We start from the raw sequence: 14,812 nt of genomic DNA, 5'->3' as shown, positions 1-14,812 counted from the left end.
CAGTGTCCACATGCTATAGGATCCACTGACAGAATGCCATCCGGGCATCGAATTCATGACCATGGAGCTCCTGGTGTAAGTGAAGATGGTACGAGTGAAACCGGTGGGTATGCAGTATCTGCATAACAGACGCTCGGCTGATGTTCAATTAATCAATCAATACTGATCTGCATTTAGGGCACAACAAATTGAGCTGCTTTTCTTTGGATTTTTTCCAGTTCTTGAATCAGGTAATCCTGGTGAGGGTCCCATACACTGGAACCATACTCTAGTTGGGGTCTTACCAGAGACTTATATGCACTCTCCTTTACATCCTTACTACAACCCCTAAACACCCTCATAACCATGTGCAGAGATCTGTACCCTTTATTTACAATCCCATTTATGTGATTACCCCAACGAAGATCTTTCCTTATATTAACACCTAGATACTTACAATGATCCCCAAAAGGAACTTTCACCCCATCAACACAGTAATTAAAACTGAGAGGACTTTTCCTATTTGTGAAACTCACAACCTGACTTTTAACCCCGTTTATCAACATACCATTGCTTGCTGTCCATCTCACAACATTTTCGAGGTCACGTTGCAGTTCTCACAATCTTGTAACTTATTTATCCCTCTATAGAGAATAACATCATCCGCAAAAAGCCTTACCTCCGATTCCACTCCTTTACTCATATAATTTACACACTGACTGAAAGAGCAAATGCAACACCAAGGAGTGGTTCGAAAGGGATGAAAGTTGGGGAAAAAACAGAGACGGCACGGACGAATAATTGATGTTTATTTCAAACCGATATGCAGGTTACACAATGCACACGGCATCGACTCAGTAGGATGTAGAACCACCACGAGCGGCGATGCACGCAGAAACACGTCGAGGTACAGAGTCAATAAGAGTGCGGATGGTGTCCTGAGGGATGGTTCTCCATTCTCTGTCAACCATTTGCCACAGTTGGTCGTCCGTACGAGGCTGGGGCAGAGTTTGCAAACGGCGTCCAATGAGATCCCACACGTGTTCGATTGGTGAGAGATCCGGAGAGTATGCTGGCCACGGAAGCATCTGTACACCTCGTAGAGCCTGTTGGGAGATGCGAGCAGTGTGTGGGCGGGTATTATCCTGCTGAAACAGAGCATTGGGCAGCCCCTGAAGGTACGGGAGTGCCACCGGCCGCAGCACATGCTGCACGTAGCGGTGGGCATTTAACGTGCCTTGAATACGCACTAGAGGTGACGTGGAATCATACGCAATAGCGCCCCAAACCATGATGCCGCGTTGTCTAGCGGTAGGGCGCTCCACAGTTACTGCCGGATTTGACCTTTCTCCACGTCGACGCCACACTCGTCTGCGGTGACTATCACTGACAGAACAGAAGCGTGACTCATCGGAGAACACGACGTTCCGCCATTCCCTCATACAAGTCGCTCTAGCCCGGCACCATGCCAGGCGTGCACGTCTATGCTGTGGAGTCAATGGTAGTCTTCTGAGCGGACGCCGGGAGTGCAGGCCTCCTTCAACCAATCGACGGGAAATTGTTCTGGTCGATATTGGAACAGCCACGGTGTCTTGCACATGCTGAAGAATGGCGGTTGACGTGGCGTGCGGGGCTGCCACCGCTTGGCGGCGGATGCGCCGATCCTCGCGTGCTGACGTCACTCGGGCTGCGCCTGGACCCCTCGCACGTGCCACATGTCCCTGAGCCAACCATCTTCGCCACAGGCGCTGCACCGTGGACACATCCCTATGGGTATCGGCTGCGATTTGACGAAGCGACCAACCTGCCCTTCTCAGCCCGATCACCATACCCCTCGTAAAGTCGTCTGTCTGCTGGAAATGCCTCCGTTGACGGCGGCCTGGCATTCTTAGCTATACACGTGTCCTGTGGCACACGACAACACGTTCTACAATGACTGTCGGCTGAGAAATCACGGTACGAAGTGGGCCATTCGCCAACGCCATGTCCCATTTATCGTTCGCTACGTGCGCAGCACAGCGGCGCATTTCACATCATGAGCATACCTCAGTGACGTCAGTCTACCCTGCAATTGGCATAAAGTTCTGACCACTCCTTCTTGGTGTTGCATTTGCTCAGTCAGTCAGTGTATATATAAGAAAACATAAAGGTCCGATAATACTGCCTTGAGGAACTCCCCTCTTAATTATTACAGGGTCAGATAAAGCTTCACCTACTCTAATTCTCTGAGATCTATTTTCTAGAAATATAGCAACCCATTCAGTCACTCTTTTGTCTAGTCCAACTGCACTCATTTTTGCCAGTAGTCTCCCATGACCCACCCTATCAAATGCTTTAGACAGGTCAATCGCGATAGAGTCCTTTTGAACTCCTGAATCCAAGCTATCAGCTATATCTTGCTGCAATCCTACAAGTTGAGCTTCAGTGGAATAACCTTTCCTAAAACCGAATTGCCTTCTATCGAACCAGTTATTAATTTCACAAACATGTCTAATATAATCAGAAAGAATGCCTTCCCAAAGCTTACATACAATGCATGTCAAACTTACTGGCCTGTAATTTTCAGCTTTATGTCTATCACCCTTTCCTTTATACACAGGGGCTACTATAGCAACATTCCATTCATCTGGTATAGCTCCTGCGACCAAACAATAATCAAATAAGTACTTCAGATATGGTACTATATCCCAACCCATTGTCTTTAGTATATCCCCAGAAATCTGATCAATTCCAGCCGCTTTTCTAGTTTTCAACTTTCGTATCTTGTTGTAAATGTCATTGTTATCATATGTAAATTTTATTACTTCTTTGGCCTTAGTCTCCTCCTCTATCTCGACATTATCCTTGTAACCAACAATCTTTACACACTGCTGACTGAATACTTCTGCCTTTTGAAGATCCTCACATACACACTCCCCTTGTTCATTAATTATTCCTGGAATGTCCTTCTTGGAACCTATTTCTGCCTTAAAATACCGATACATACCCTTCCATTTTTCACTAAAATTCGTATGACTGCCAATTATGCTTGCCATCATGTTATCCTTAGCTGCCTTCTTTGCTAGATTCAATTTTCTAGTAAGTTCCTTCAATTTCTCCTTACTTCCACAGACATTTCTAACTCTATTTCTTTCCAGTCTGGACCTCCTTCTTAGTCTCTTTATTTCTCTATTATAATAAGGTGGGTCTTTACCATTCCTTACCACCCTTAATGGTACAAACCTGTTTTCGCATTCCTCAACAATTTCTTTAAACCCATCCCAGAGTCTGTTTACATTTTTATTTACCGTTTTCCACCGATCATAGTTACTTTTTTAGAAACTGCCTCATGCCTGCTTTATCAGCCATATGGTACTGCCTAACAGTCCTACTTTTAAAACCTTCCTTTCTATCACATTTATTTTTAACTACCACAAAAACAGCTTCATGATCACTAATACCATCTATTACTTCAGTTTCCCTATAGAGCTCATCTGGTTTTATCAGCACCACATCCAGGATATTTTTCCCTCTGGTTGGTTCCATCACTTTCTGAATCAGCTGTCCTTCTCATATTAACTTATTTGCCATTTGTTGGTCATGCTTCCTTTCGTTCGCATTTCCTTCCCAATTGACATCTGGCAAATTCAGATCTCCCGCTACAATCACATTTCTTCCCATGTCGTTTCTCACATAGCCGACTATCCTATCAAATAATTCCGAATCCGCGTCAGTGCTACCCTTTCCCGATCTGTACACTCCAAATATATCAAGTTGCCTATTATCTTTAGAAATGAGCCTTACACCTAGAATTTCATGTGTCTCATCTTTAACTTTTTCGTAGCTTACTAAGTCTTCTTTCACCAGAATGAACACTCCCCCTCCCACCCTTCCTATCCTATCTCTACGATATACACTCCAGTGCCGTGAGAAAATTTCTGCATCCATTATATCATTTCTCAGCCATGATTCAACTCCTATTACAATATCTGGTAAATAAATCTATTCCTTTCCTTACAATACTTCTACAGTTCAACACTAATAATTTTATGACATCCCTACTGGATTTCCAGTTCCCTGTTCCCTTATCACCGTCTTCTGTGCAATGCCCCATGTGCTAGTATGAGGGTTACGCCAAGATAGCGTCAAACACAACCTCTTCATTGTCAGTAGACATCACAGGATGATCTTGAACACGCCATGTCCTTCCCAGGGATGCAGTATCCCACAGGCGTATTTCCACACTCTGAAATATCGCACCCGTCTGTTGTCGTCTATCCGGATAGCATTCTAGGTACAGGCGTTGTGCCTGGTATGCATTCTGTCTAGCTTCTCCAGAGATAAGTAACATATCCACATAGTCGTCACTGGAATAGGCTACATCTCAAGGCAGTGAATACACTTTGTGTTGTGAATTGCTTCGAAGAAGGGAAGTTCGCGTAGCTATATACTTACCTGCCATCGCATGTTGTTATCGTTCCAATAGGGCATACGTTGAACTACCTGTGGTCTCCAAAGCTTGAAACATGTATGACGTGGCTAACTGACCACAGACCATCATCTCCTAAGCCTCATCCAACCCAGCACTATACCCGATGTAACAATACATACGGACATTTACAGGGTCAAATAAACAAATCAGTCCTTGGAAGCTATCAAGTATGCAACCTTACCACATCCCTGGCAACAGGCTGTTAAAAAAAATTCTTATGTGGGATTCGAACCTCCTAACTCGAGCACTTTCCACAATCACATATCTCCCCGCCCGCTTGCCATGTGAGCTACTGCGACACTTGACCCGAGGCGCCCCACTTCTCAGCCTATACAGTACCATGCTGCCGGTCTGTGCGTCCAACTCCTGTTTTAACGTACATGTTCTGCGTATCTATACTCGTTTTACGAGTTCATTCTAGGTACCCATAATTAATTAATAGTAGCGCTCACGATTCCCGCTGTCTTCTAGCCCGTAAACACACATCTTGTTATATTAACCCGGTTTAGGGAGAGGGACCGATGTCTTTTAGAATTGTAGTAAATGTGAAGGGATGTGTAAAACTGGATCGCAAGGGGCTGGTGGACCACCCGGTATACAGATGATTGGATAAAAGGATAATGTCCAGGTAGGGGAGGTGAATATACTAGTGAAATACTAAAATTTACCTACGGTAACAAAGATAATTACAACAACAAGAACAACAAAAAAGCTGAAAGCTACAAAATCAATTGAAAATGATAAGATTACTGGAGATATATTAAAGACAACGAGTTCAGATACATTACCATATCTGATTGATTACTGTTTGTGTGAAGGAACTATACCAAATGCATGGAGAATTGCTATATTAGCCCCACTGTACAAAGTAAAGGGTTATAAACATCATCATTGTAGATCATTATGCCTTTCAGCGTTCAGTCTGCATGCCTCTGTGAATTTACTAAACGTTGCCAAAATCCTCTATTTGCACCTACTGCTGTGGTCTCATTTATTTCTATACCTCTTATCTTTAAAATGTTAGAAACTGAGTCTAACCATCATCGTCTTGGTCTCTCTCTACTTCTCCTACCCACCATAACAGAGTCCATTATTCTCCTAGGTAACCTATCTTCCTCCATTCACCTCACATGACCCCATCACCAAAGCCGGTTTATGCGTACAGCTTCGTCCATCAAGTTCATTCCTAAGTTAGCCTTCATCTCCTCATTCCAAGTACCCTCCTGCCATTGTTCCCACTTGCTTGTACCAGCGATCATTCTCGCTACTTTCATGTATGTTACTTCTAACTTATGAATAAGACATCCTGAGTCCACCAAGCTTTCGCTCCCATAAACCAAAGTTGGTCTGAAAACAGACCGATGTAAAGATGGTTTCATCAAGGAGCTGACATCCTTCTGACAGAATACCGTTTATCGCAACTGTGAGCTCACTGCATTAGCTTTACTGCACCTTGATTCAATCTCATTTACTATATTAGAACACTTGAAATTATCTACCTGTTGCAGCTTTTGTATCACCAAGCAGACATTCAATTCCCTCAAATTTCTTACCTACTGACACCAATTTAGTCTTCGAAAGGCTAATTCTCATACCATACTCATTGCACCTATTTTCAAGTTGCAAGATATTAGACTGCAGGCTTTCAACACAATCTGCCATTAAGACCAAGTCGTCAGGATAGGCCAGACTGCTTACTAGATTTCCACTTAACTGAATCCCTCCCTGCCACTTTATACCTTTCAGCAGATGATCCATGTAAACTACGAACAACAAAGGTGAAAGATTACAGCCTTGTCTAACCCCTGTAAGTACCCTGAACAAAGAACTCATTCTACCATCAATTTCTCACTGCAGCCCAAATGTCAACATAAATGCCTTCGATTGATTTTAATAACCTACCCTTAATCCCATAGTCCCCCAGTATGGTGAACATCTTTTCCCTCGGTATCCTGTTATATGCTTTCTCTAGATCTACGAAACATAAACACAGCTGTCCATTCCTCTTGAAGCATTTTACAATTATCTGGCGCATACTGAAAATCTCACCCTGGCAGCCCCTCTGTGGTCTGAAACCACACTGGTTTTCATCCAACTTCCTCTCAACCACTGATCGTACCCTCCCTTCTAAGATGCCAGTGAATAATTTGCCTGGTATACTAATCAATGAGATACCTCGATAGTTGTTGCGATCTTTCCTGTTCCCTTGCTTATAGACAGGTGCAATTTCTGCTTTTGTCCAATCTGAAGGTACCTTATCAACACTTCATGCTAATCTTACTACTCTATAAAGCCATTTTGATTGATTGATTTTTGTTTAAGGGGCCCAACATCATCAAGATGACCAGAATATAAAGGACGGACAGACGGGTGGGTGGGTGGATGGAGGGAGGGACGGACGGGATATGAATATAAAACGATCAGTGGAACCGACTCACAGTGCCTCACATGCACAGAAGCTGGCGTAGAACAATGGTATTACTGACTAAGGGACTGCTTCTATAGCACAATACTGAATAGATGATACTTGTAGTCGAAAGGGGTCCAAAATCCAAGTCAGCGGCCCCTCACAACGGTACTTATCGCTAGGAAAGTAGAACCATGGTATTGGTCATGTTGCGGTACTAATCAGGAATAGCGTAGACTCGCGGTATTCCACAGAGTATGGTACTACTCACAGTTAATGAAATTCGCACATGTATTAGAGACCTACGCTGTTTCGCACATTGCGGCGCCATTTACAGGCAATGCAAACCTATGGCGTTCATCACATAAGGGTAGTAACCACAGGGACTCTTACTTTTTTTTTATATACGTCGCACCAACACAGATAAGTCTTATGGCGATGATGGGACAGGAAGGGGCTAGGAATGGGAAGGAAGCAGCCGTGACCTTAATTAAGGTACAGCTCCAGCATTTGCCTGGTGTGAAAATGGGAAACCAAGGAAAACTATCTTCAGGGCTGCCGACAGTGGAGTTCGAACCCACTATCTCCCGAATACTAGATACTGGCCACACTTAAGCAATTGCAGCTATCGATCTCGGTGGGACTCGTATTATCCTGTGGTGTTCCTCATATAGTGGGTACTAATCATAGGCACGCCAGAACCCTGGGTTCCCTCATCCCATGATGTCGCTCATATAGTGCTACTAATCACAGGTACTGTAAAAGCCGTCACGCTCTCGTTTGCTACTAACCACAATCCAACATAGTGGTACTACGCAAAAGTAAAAGCGACCCATGGTGTTCCCCATGTGATAGTACTAATCACAAGTAGTTTAATGGTTCTAATTTGATCATCCCTTGCTCGCTCCTTTTAATCGCCTCTTACGACAGGCAGGGGATACCGTGGGTGAATTCTTCGTCTGTGTACCCCACCCACAGGGGGTTAATTGAATACCTGAATACATCCACTTTCGTAGTGTAATTATTAGTGCGTCCGACTCGTTGGCTGAATGGTCAGCGTACTGGCCTTCAGTTCAGAGGGTCCCGGGTTCGATTCCCGGCCAGGTCGGGGATTTTAACCTTCATTGGTTAATTCCAATGGCCCGGGGACTGGGTGTTTGTGCTGTCCCCAACATCCCTTCAACTCACACACCACACATAACACTATCCTCCACCACAATAACCCGAGTTACCTACACATGGCAGATGCCGCCCACCCTCATGGGAGGGTCTGCCTTACAAGGGCTGCACTCGGTTAGAAATAGCCACACAAAATTATTATTATTATTATTATTATTATTATTATTATTATTATTATTATTATTATTGCTACTAGCTGCCATCCTCAGAGAACTGGGACCGATTCCTGGTACAGCCAGAAATTTAAGACTGGCAGTAGGGCTGATATGAGGTTAAAAAGATACATGAAGCTCACCTCCATTGGAGATGTGCCTGAGGAGGACTACGCCACTTCAAGAAATACAAGGACATGAATATGTCCACCTGCACAGTGTAAAGGTTAACACAATTAGCTGCTGTCCTCGGAGGCCCAGGTTTTATTCCTGATATTCAGAGATTCATGACTGGCAGGAGGGCTGGTTTGTAGTTAAAAATGTAGGGTACATGCAGCACACTTCTAGGAAAGTAGAACACCGCTTCAAGGAAATGAGTACACTATTTGAACATAACCTAAGATCTGAAAGTATTATTGAAACGTTATGTGCTTGCAAAAGCTGCATGTTAAATTAGAATATATTCATTCAATTACACACACACTAAACATTTCTAGGAAATAGAACTAAGAGAATTAGAGTAGACGAAGCTTTATCTGACCCTTTAATAATTAAGAGGGCCAGGCTGAGTGGCTCAGACTGTTAAGGCGCTGGCCTTTTAACCCCAACTTGGCAGGTTCGATCCTGCCTCAGTCCGGTGGTATTTGAAGGTGCTCAAATACGACAGCTTTGTGTCGGTAGATTTACTGGCACGTAAAAGAACTCCTGCGGGACTAAATTCCAGCACCTCGGCGTCTCCGAAGACCGTAAAAGTAGCTAGTGGGATGTAAAGCAAATAACATTATTATTAATAATTAAGAGGGGAATTCCTCAAGGCAGTATTATTGGACCTTTATGTTTTCTTATATACATATCAATGATATGTATAAAGAAGTGGAATCACAGATAAGGCTGTTTGTAGATGATGTTATTCTGTACAGAGTAATAAATAAGTTACAAGATTGTGAGCGGCTGCAGGGTGACCTCAATAGCGTTGTGAGATGGACGGTGGGCAATGGTATGATTATAAACGGGGTTAAAAGTCAGGTTGTGAGTTTCACAAATAGGAAAAGTCTTCTCAGTTTTAATTACTGCGTTGATGGGGGTGAAAGTTCCTTTTGGGGATCATTGTAAAGTACCTAGGTGTTAATATAAGAAAAGACCTTCATTGTGCTGATCACATAAATATGATTGTTAATGAAGGGTACAGATCTCTGCACATGGTTATGAGGGTATTTAGGGATTGTAGTAAGGATGTAAAGGAGAGGGCATATAAGTCTCTGGTAAGACTCCAACTAGAGTATGGTTCCAGTGTATGGGACCCTCACCAGGATTACTTGATTCAAGAACTGGAAAAAGTCCAAAGAAAAGCAGCTCGATTTGTTCTTGGTGATTTACGACAGAAGAGTAGCATTACAAAAATGTTGCAAAGTTTGGGCTGGAAAGACTTGGGAGACGAGCTGCTCGACTAAGTGGTATGTTACATGTGATAAATATCATTTTTGATCCGTATTGATGATATTTGTAGGTGGTCAAATTAATAAAATAACTTATTGTTATTATTTCAATTACGTGGTATGTTCTGACCTGTCAGTGGAGAGACGGCGTGGACTGACATCAGTAGACGAATATGTTTGAGTGATGTCTTTAAAAGTAGAAAAGATCACAATAAAAAGATAAATCTGTAATATAAGAGGACAAATTGGAGCAAATATTCGTTTATAGGTACGGGAGTTAGGATTGGAATAACTTACCAAGGGAGATGTTCAATAAATTTCCAATTTCTTTGTGATCATTTAAGAAAAGGCTAGGAAAACAACAGATAGGTAATCTGCCACCTGGGCGACTGCCTAAATTGCAGATCAGCTGACTGATAATTCATTCCGTAGCGATTGAGGTACAGCATAAAACATGTCACATGCTATACAAATTGTTATCTTTTTGCATACAAAGATAGAGACTGTTTTATACAGGATGTATCAGAACTATACTTTTTTTTTTTTTTGCTAGGGGCTTTACGTCGCACCGACACAGATAGGTCTTATGGCGACGATGGGATAGGAAAGGCCTCGGAGTTGGAAGGAAGCAGCCGTGGCCTTAATTAAGGTACAGCCCCAGCAGAACTATACTGACAAAAAAATCAGGTATGCTCTTCGTGTTATGTTAAGAGCGATGCAATCAGATTACTGGCAAAAATAATTCTTTTTGAGAAAATGAGGGTACTTCGTTACTTCCGGGAGCACGATTCAAACTGACAAATTTGCTGTGTTTGCTATGCCAGACAGCCAATTGCTGCCTGTTGTTGTGCGTCGGAAGTGGCAAGGGAAGGGAGGGGAAGAGAGAAGGGGAAGACAGAGGTAATGCTCAGTGCGAATGTGCAAGTTTATCATTCGTTTCCATAGTCTCTTTCCAGCCCCAGTAGGCAGTGTACAGTTTTCTCTGCACAAATTGACTACTATGCGAAACCCATAGAAAAAGAAGATGAACTTGACCAAGAATACAGGCAGCTTTCCAGGTCGTTCGCGACATACCACACATCCTTAACAGTACAAAAGTCACTACTACACTGCTGTGAACTGTGCATCGAAGTAGGAGGGGGGCATATTGAACTACTGTTATCAAACCACTGGGTATATTGTGTCCTTTGTTCAGCATTTCATTCCATTTACATTGCTGTCAGAGAAGGAATACAGGCACTTCATCCTCATGGTTACGAGTCACCTCCAGTGTCCCACAAGGCAGTACTCTTGGCCCCTTGCTATTTTCCTTGTTTATGGATGATCTGCCATCCGAACTCAATGAAACAGCAAATACCCTACTATTTGTTGACGTCTGCAAGATATTTAGGTAGATCAAAAATCCTGCAGATACAGCTCTGCTACAGTCCTCGCTCAACGCCCCCTCGAACTGGTGCCGTACTTGGAAACTTATCCCCAATCCACAAAAATGTAGCCACACGACCATAACACTGAGACGTAAATCTCCTCTACTGACATCATATTACCTACTCGACAACCCCATCACTGTAGTTATGCAACAGTGTGACTTAGGTGTAATATTCGATACAAAATTACAATTTGAGAACAACACAGAAACATACACAACCAAGGCTATGAAATTACTAGGCATTTTCTACTGCTTCACAGAAATTTTGCATCCCATTGCTCTTCATCACTTCTTCCTCACGATCATTCAACCTCTCTTGAACTACTGCTCTCTGATTTGGACAACAGCCTCCCACTCCAATATTAAACAGTTAGACAGAGCAGTATTCTTCTTTGCTGCAATTGTTAGGAACAGAAACCCCAAGCTCAGAAATCTGTCTACAGAGCAGGTATTAAGGGCAATAAATGTGTCACCGCTGTACATCAGGCGACAGGTAGCTGACCTGAGTTTCCTTCACGGGATCTTAAATGGCCATTATCGCTCGGAACACCTTGTCTCACTCTTCTCTCTCCGTGTTCCTTCCCGCTCCGCAGGAACCAACGACCTTCTCCACATTTCCTACACTCAGCACTCAATACTTCAATGATCTTTCCTAATCCGCCTACCAACTCTCTTTAACAATATTAATAGGAGACAAGAGCTTGATATAGCATCAAGTAAAAGTACATTCGGGAGCGGTGTAAACAGTCTCCTAAGGATAAGTTGATTGTGAAGAGGTTAAACCGCCATTTTGACCCACGACGACTTGGCTATGAACATAGACATTATCATGGTTTTTGATTCGGACAGTTGTTATTAGTAGGCTGTGCACCTGATCTTGTCATCTTTTGTTATGTTTGTTATATTTTATCACAAAAGTTTACATTTGTTAAATAGTCTGTTGACATTGCAAGTTAAATTTGTTCAGAGTTGCTGTACCTTGTACTTCGTGAATAAATAAATAAATAAATAAATAAATAAATAAATAAATAAATAAATAAATCATGGAGCAGCAGCGTTGCATCTTCATTCATGTAAAAAAATCAAGAACGTTACTGCAACCAACAGACGAGAGGGGAAACAATCTGGTGCATTTCTTGACTAACAAGCGTGTCGTAATTACAGTATGTTGTTGTACTGTGTTTGCAGTTGCGTCTGTTTAATAAATGAACTCTGGATATTGCCTGTAAAAGACAAGGACAAGCCTGTGCGAGTCGAACAAGGAAACTTGTGCATACACGCGGAGCATTTTCTTCTGCTTCCATCATACACACCACTTCCCCTCCTTTCTCATCCCTGAAGCACGGCAGCAGGTTGTGCTCAGGCATAGCAATACGGCGAGTTCGTCAATTTGAACTGTGCGCCCGGAATAACATCATTTTCTCGAAAAGAAAAATGTTCTCCGTCAATACGATTGCACCATCGTTCTTAACACAGAGAGCACCCCTGATTTTTTTTGTCAGTATAGTTCTGATACACCCTACGTAATTCTACTTTAAAAACAAGTCCACTGATGATGGTTATTATTATTATTATTATTATTATTATTATTATTATTATTATACGGCAAAGTACAACTAAGAAATGTTCATAAGAGGCAAGGGCGCCCATGCCCTACCTTTCAGGGAAAGGAAAAAATATGAAGTCAAGTGTTTTTCTTTCAAGAAAATGATTTAGAACTCGTTATTACGTAGAAGTGATAGTACCGCCCCCACCAACAAGCAGGGGATACCGTGGGTGTTATTCTACCGCGGAATACAAGTCGCCATTCATCTTCCAAAATATTAAAAATACTATATACCCCCAGGTCTCGGCCCCTCTCTACAAACTATCATATGGGCGCCCATGATAAGAGGGAGTGATAGGCGTGACCAGAGAAGGTCGTGTTACTGGGGGATAAACCCCACCCCGCCAAAGGATACTTTTACAAAAAGAAAATTAACAGAAAAAGACAAACTAAATAAACATTTCTTAAATTAGATAATGACGCTTGCCGAAGAGTCTATAGTTGTTGCAATCCGAGAAACCGGTATGATGTTGATTCAGTGTCTCCACTACCGCCGCGCTGACACAGATCATATTGTTCTTGTTCTGTATTTGAATATAAAATTTTGTAGTGTACTGCAATTTGTCTATTACATGAATATCGACATAATTCACTTGCATTCGTGTTTTTATAATGCCACCCACGCATGCGCACACCACGCACGCACAATCACCTTCATTATGTCGAATACAGTATACTGTATTTGATTTACTATATTTGAATATGTTCTATCATTATTTTGTAAGTACCCCACTGTCGATTTTGATTTTTGGCTATACTATTGCCAACACCTCAGAAAGAATATGAGAAGAATACAAAAAGCATATATTTTTACTCTCACGTAGATTATTTATATTTAGTGGAAGGTTTATAAATGAACTTGCAGGAACAGATTAACGATCCACCACGGCTCACACAGTAAAACACACAAAAACACAAGATGGTGTTCGTACCATTGTATAAACCGTCACAATCTCATGACAAGGAGTCTCATGACATAGCTTTCAACTTCTCACATGACTTTATTACAGATACGTCAACAAGTCAACAAATGTCACCAGTGACATGTGTTGCCGCCAACACAAAGCTACACGTTTTTGGTAAAGACCAGGTATAGATGATTCTAAACGTAAATGGCAGCAAACATTCCATAGAGCTCCTCGTATTGGCCATGAAACTTTTTTTTTTCACGAACCTTACAAACATTACGTTTGACTTTCATAAAATACAGAGACAAATTTTCTTACATATACCTTTTACATGTGTACTGTTGGTCAAACTGTTTTGAAGACGTTAGGAAACACGGCCAACTAAACTGTGATGGCAACTGTGATTTGTGAGTCACAGCGTGATTTCATACGAGATTTTCTGATATTAGTGATTTTTAAACGTGACGTGATCACATTCATTGGACCGCCCGTGCTACTTGACGTACTCGTTATTTCTAGCTTGTGATCATGAGAGGGCCTTGTTATTGTCTTCTAGGAGAATTAACATAATTTTTGCATCTAAGTTTTTTGGACATGCTGAAAACCAACCATGTCAAAAAAAAGTATCACCAACATTGGCAACGGTCGTGTTCTGTACTGTAACCAATTACATGGCATGTGCTAGAAAACGAGATTCAATAGATTTGTCTGGCACAAGTGAAAAATGCAATGATGGATAAACGTCACAGTCTAATATACACAGTCACGAAGCTTGGCTCATTTTTTCATCCAAACGACTCCAGCGCTCCACGTGGCCAGCAAGCTTCTGGTCTACTGAGATGTGTAAGTTGTGTATAATTTGCAAGGTTAGTGTGAGGTAGTTCCATTACAAGTGATTCATTTTCTGTTAAATAAGATGGTGTTCACGAGAGGAGATGTGTGTAGTGCAGTTAAATGCTCCAATAACAAGAAGCCACCAGAGGTATCATTTTTTAGGTTTCCTAAAGATGCTGATAGGTAAGGCAAGGATTATTGACTGCAGTTTACATTTTCGCATAATAGACCAATATTGTGAAGATGTTTAAATAGAAGTTCAAATAAGTAGGTTTGTGGTTTGTCAGTTATCCAGAAGTATAATTTCTCCAAATTGTCTTGATTTAAGGTCACTCGTTTATCCGTCAGAATATTCTTTAACACAGAAAATGACCTTTCTACGTCACAGGAAGTGTCAGGTGCATACTTAAA

At 42.0% G+C, this 14,812-nt stretch overlaps 1 protein-coding gene across 3 annotated transcripts in view; it reads right to left on the bottom strand.

Moving 5' to 3' along the window:
* The window catches only part of LOC136858490 (protein SLC31A2), a 112,056-nt gene extending 98,338 nt beyond the window's left edge, over positions 1-13,718 (bottom strand). For 2 of the 3 annotated variants that reach the window (XM_067138071.2, XM_067138072.2), the window contains exon 1: positions 13,592-13,607. In XM_067138071.2, the coding sequence (XP_066994172.2) occupies positions 13,592-13,594 (3 nt within the window). In that variant the 5' untranslated portion in view covers positions 13,595-13,607. Of the gene's footprint in view, positions 1-13,522 lie in introns of all 3 variants that reach the window. The other variant, XM_067138073.2, reaches the window with a different exon arrangement.
* Positions 13,719-14,812: the final 1,094 nt, after the last annotated feature.

This window comes from Anabrus simplex, chromosome 1 (genome assembly GCF_040414725.1).
Source record: "Anabrus simplex isolate iqAnaSimp1 chromosome 1, ASM4041472v1, whole genome shotgun sequence".
Taxonomy (NCBI): Eukaryota; Metazoa; Arthropoda; class Insecta; order Orthoptera; family Tettigoniidae; genus Anabrus; species Anabrus simplex.
Note: the sequence above shows the minus strand (reverse complement) of the source record. Positions and strands in the feature narration are given on the sequence as shown.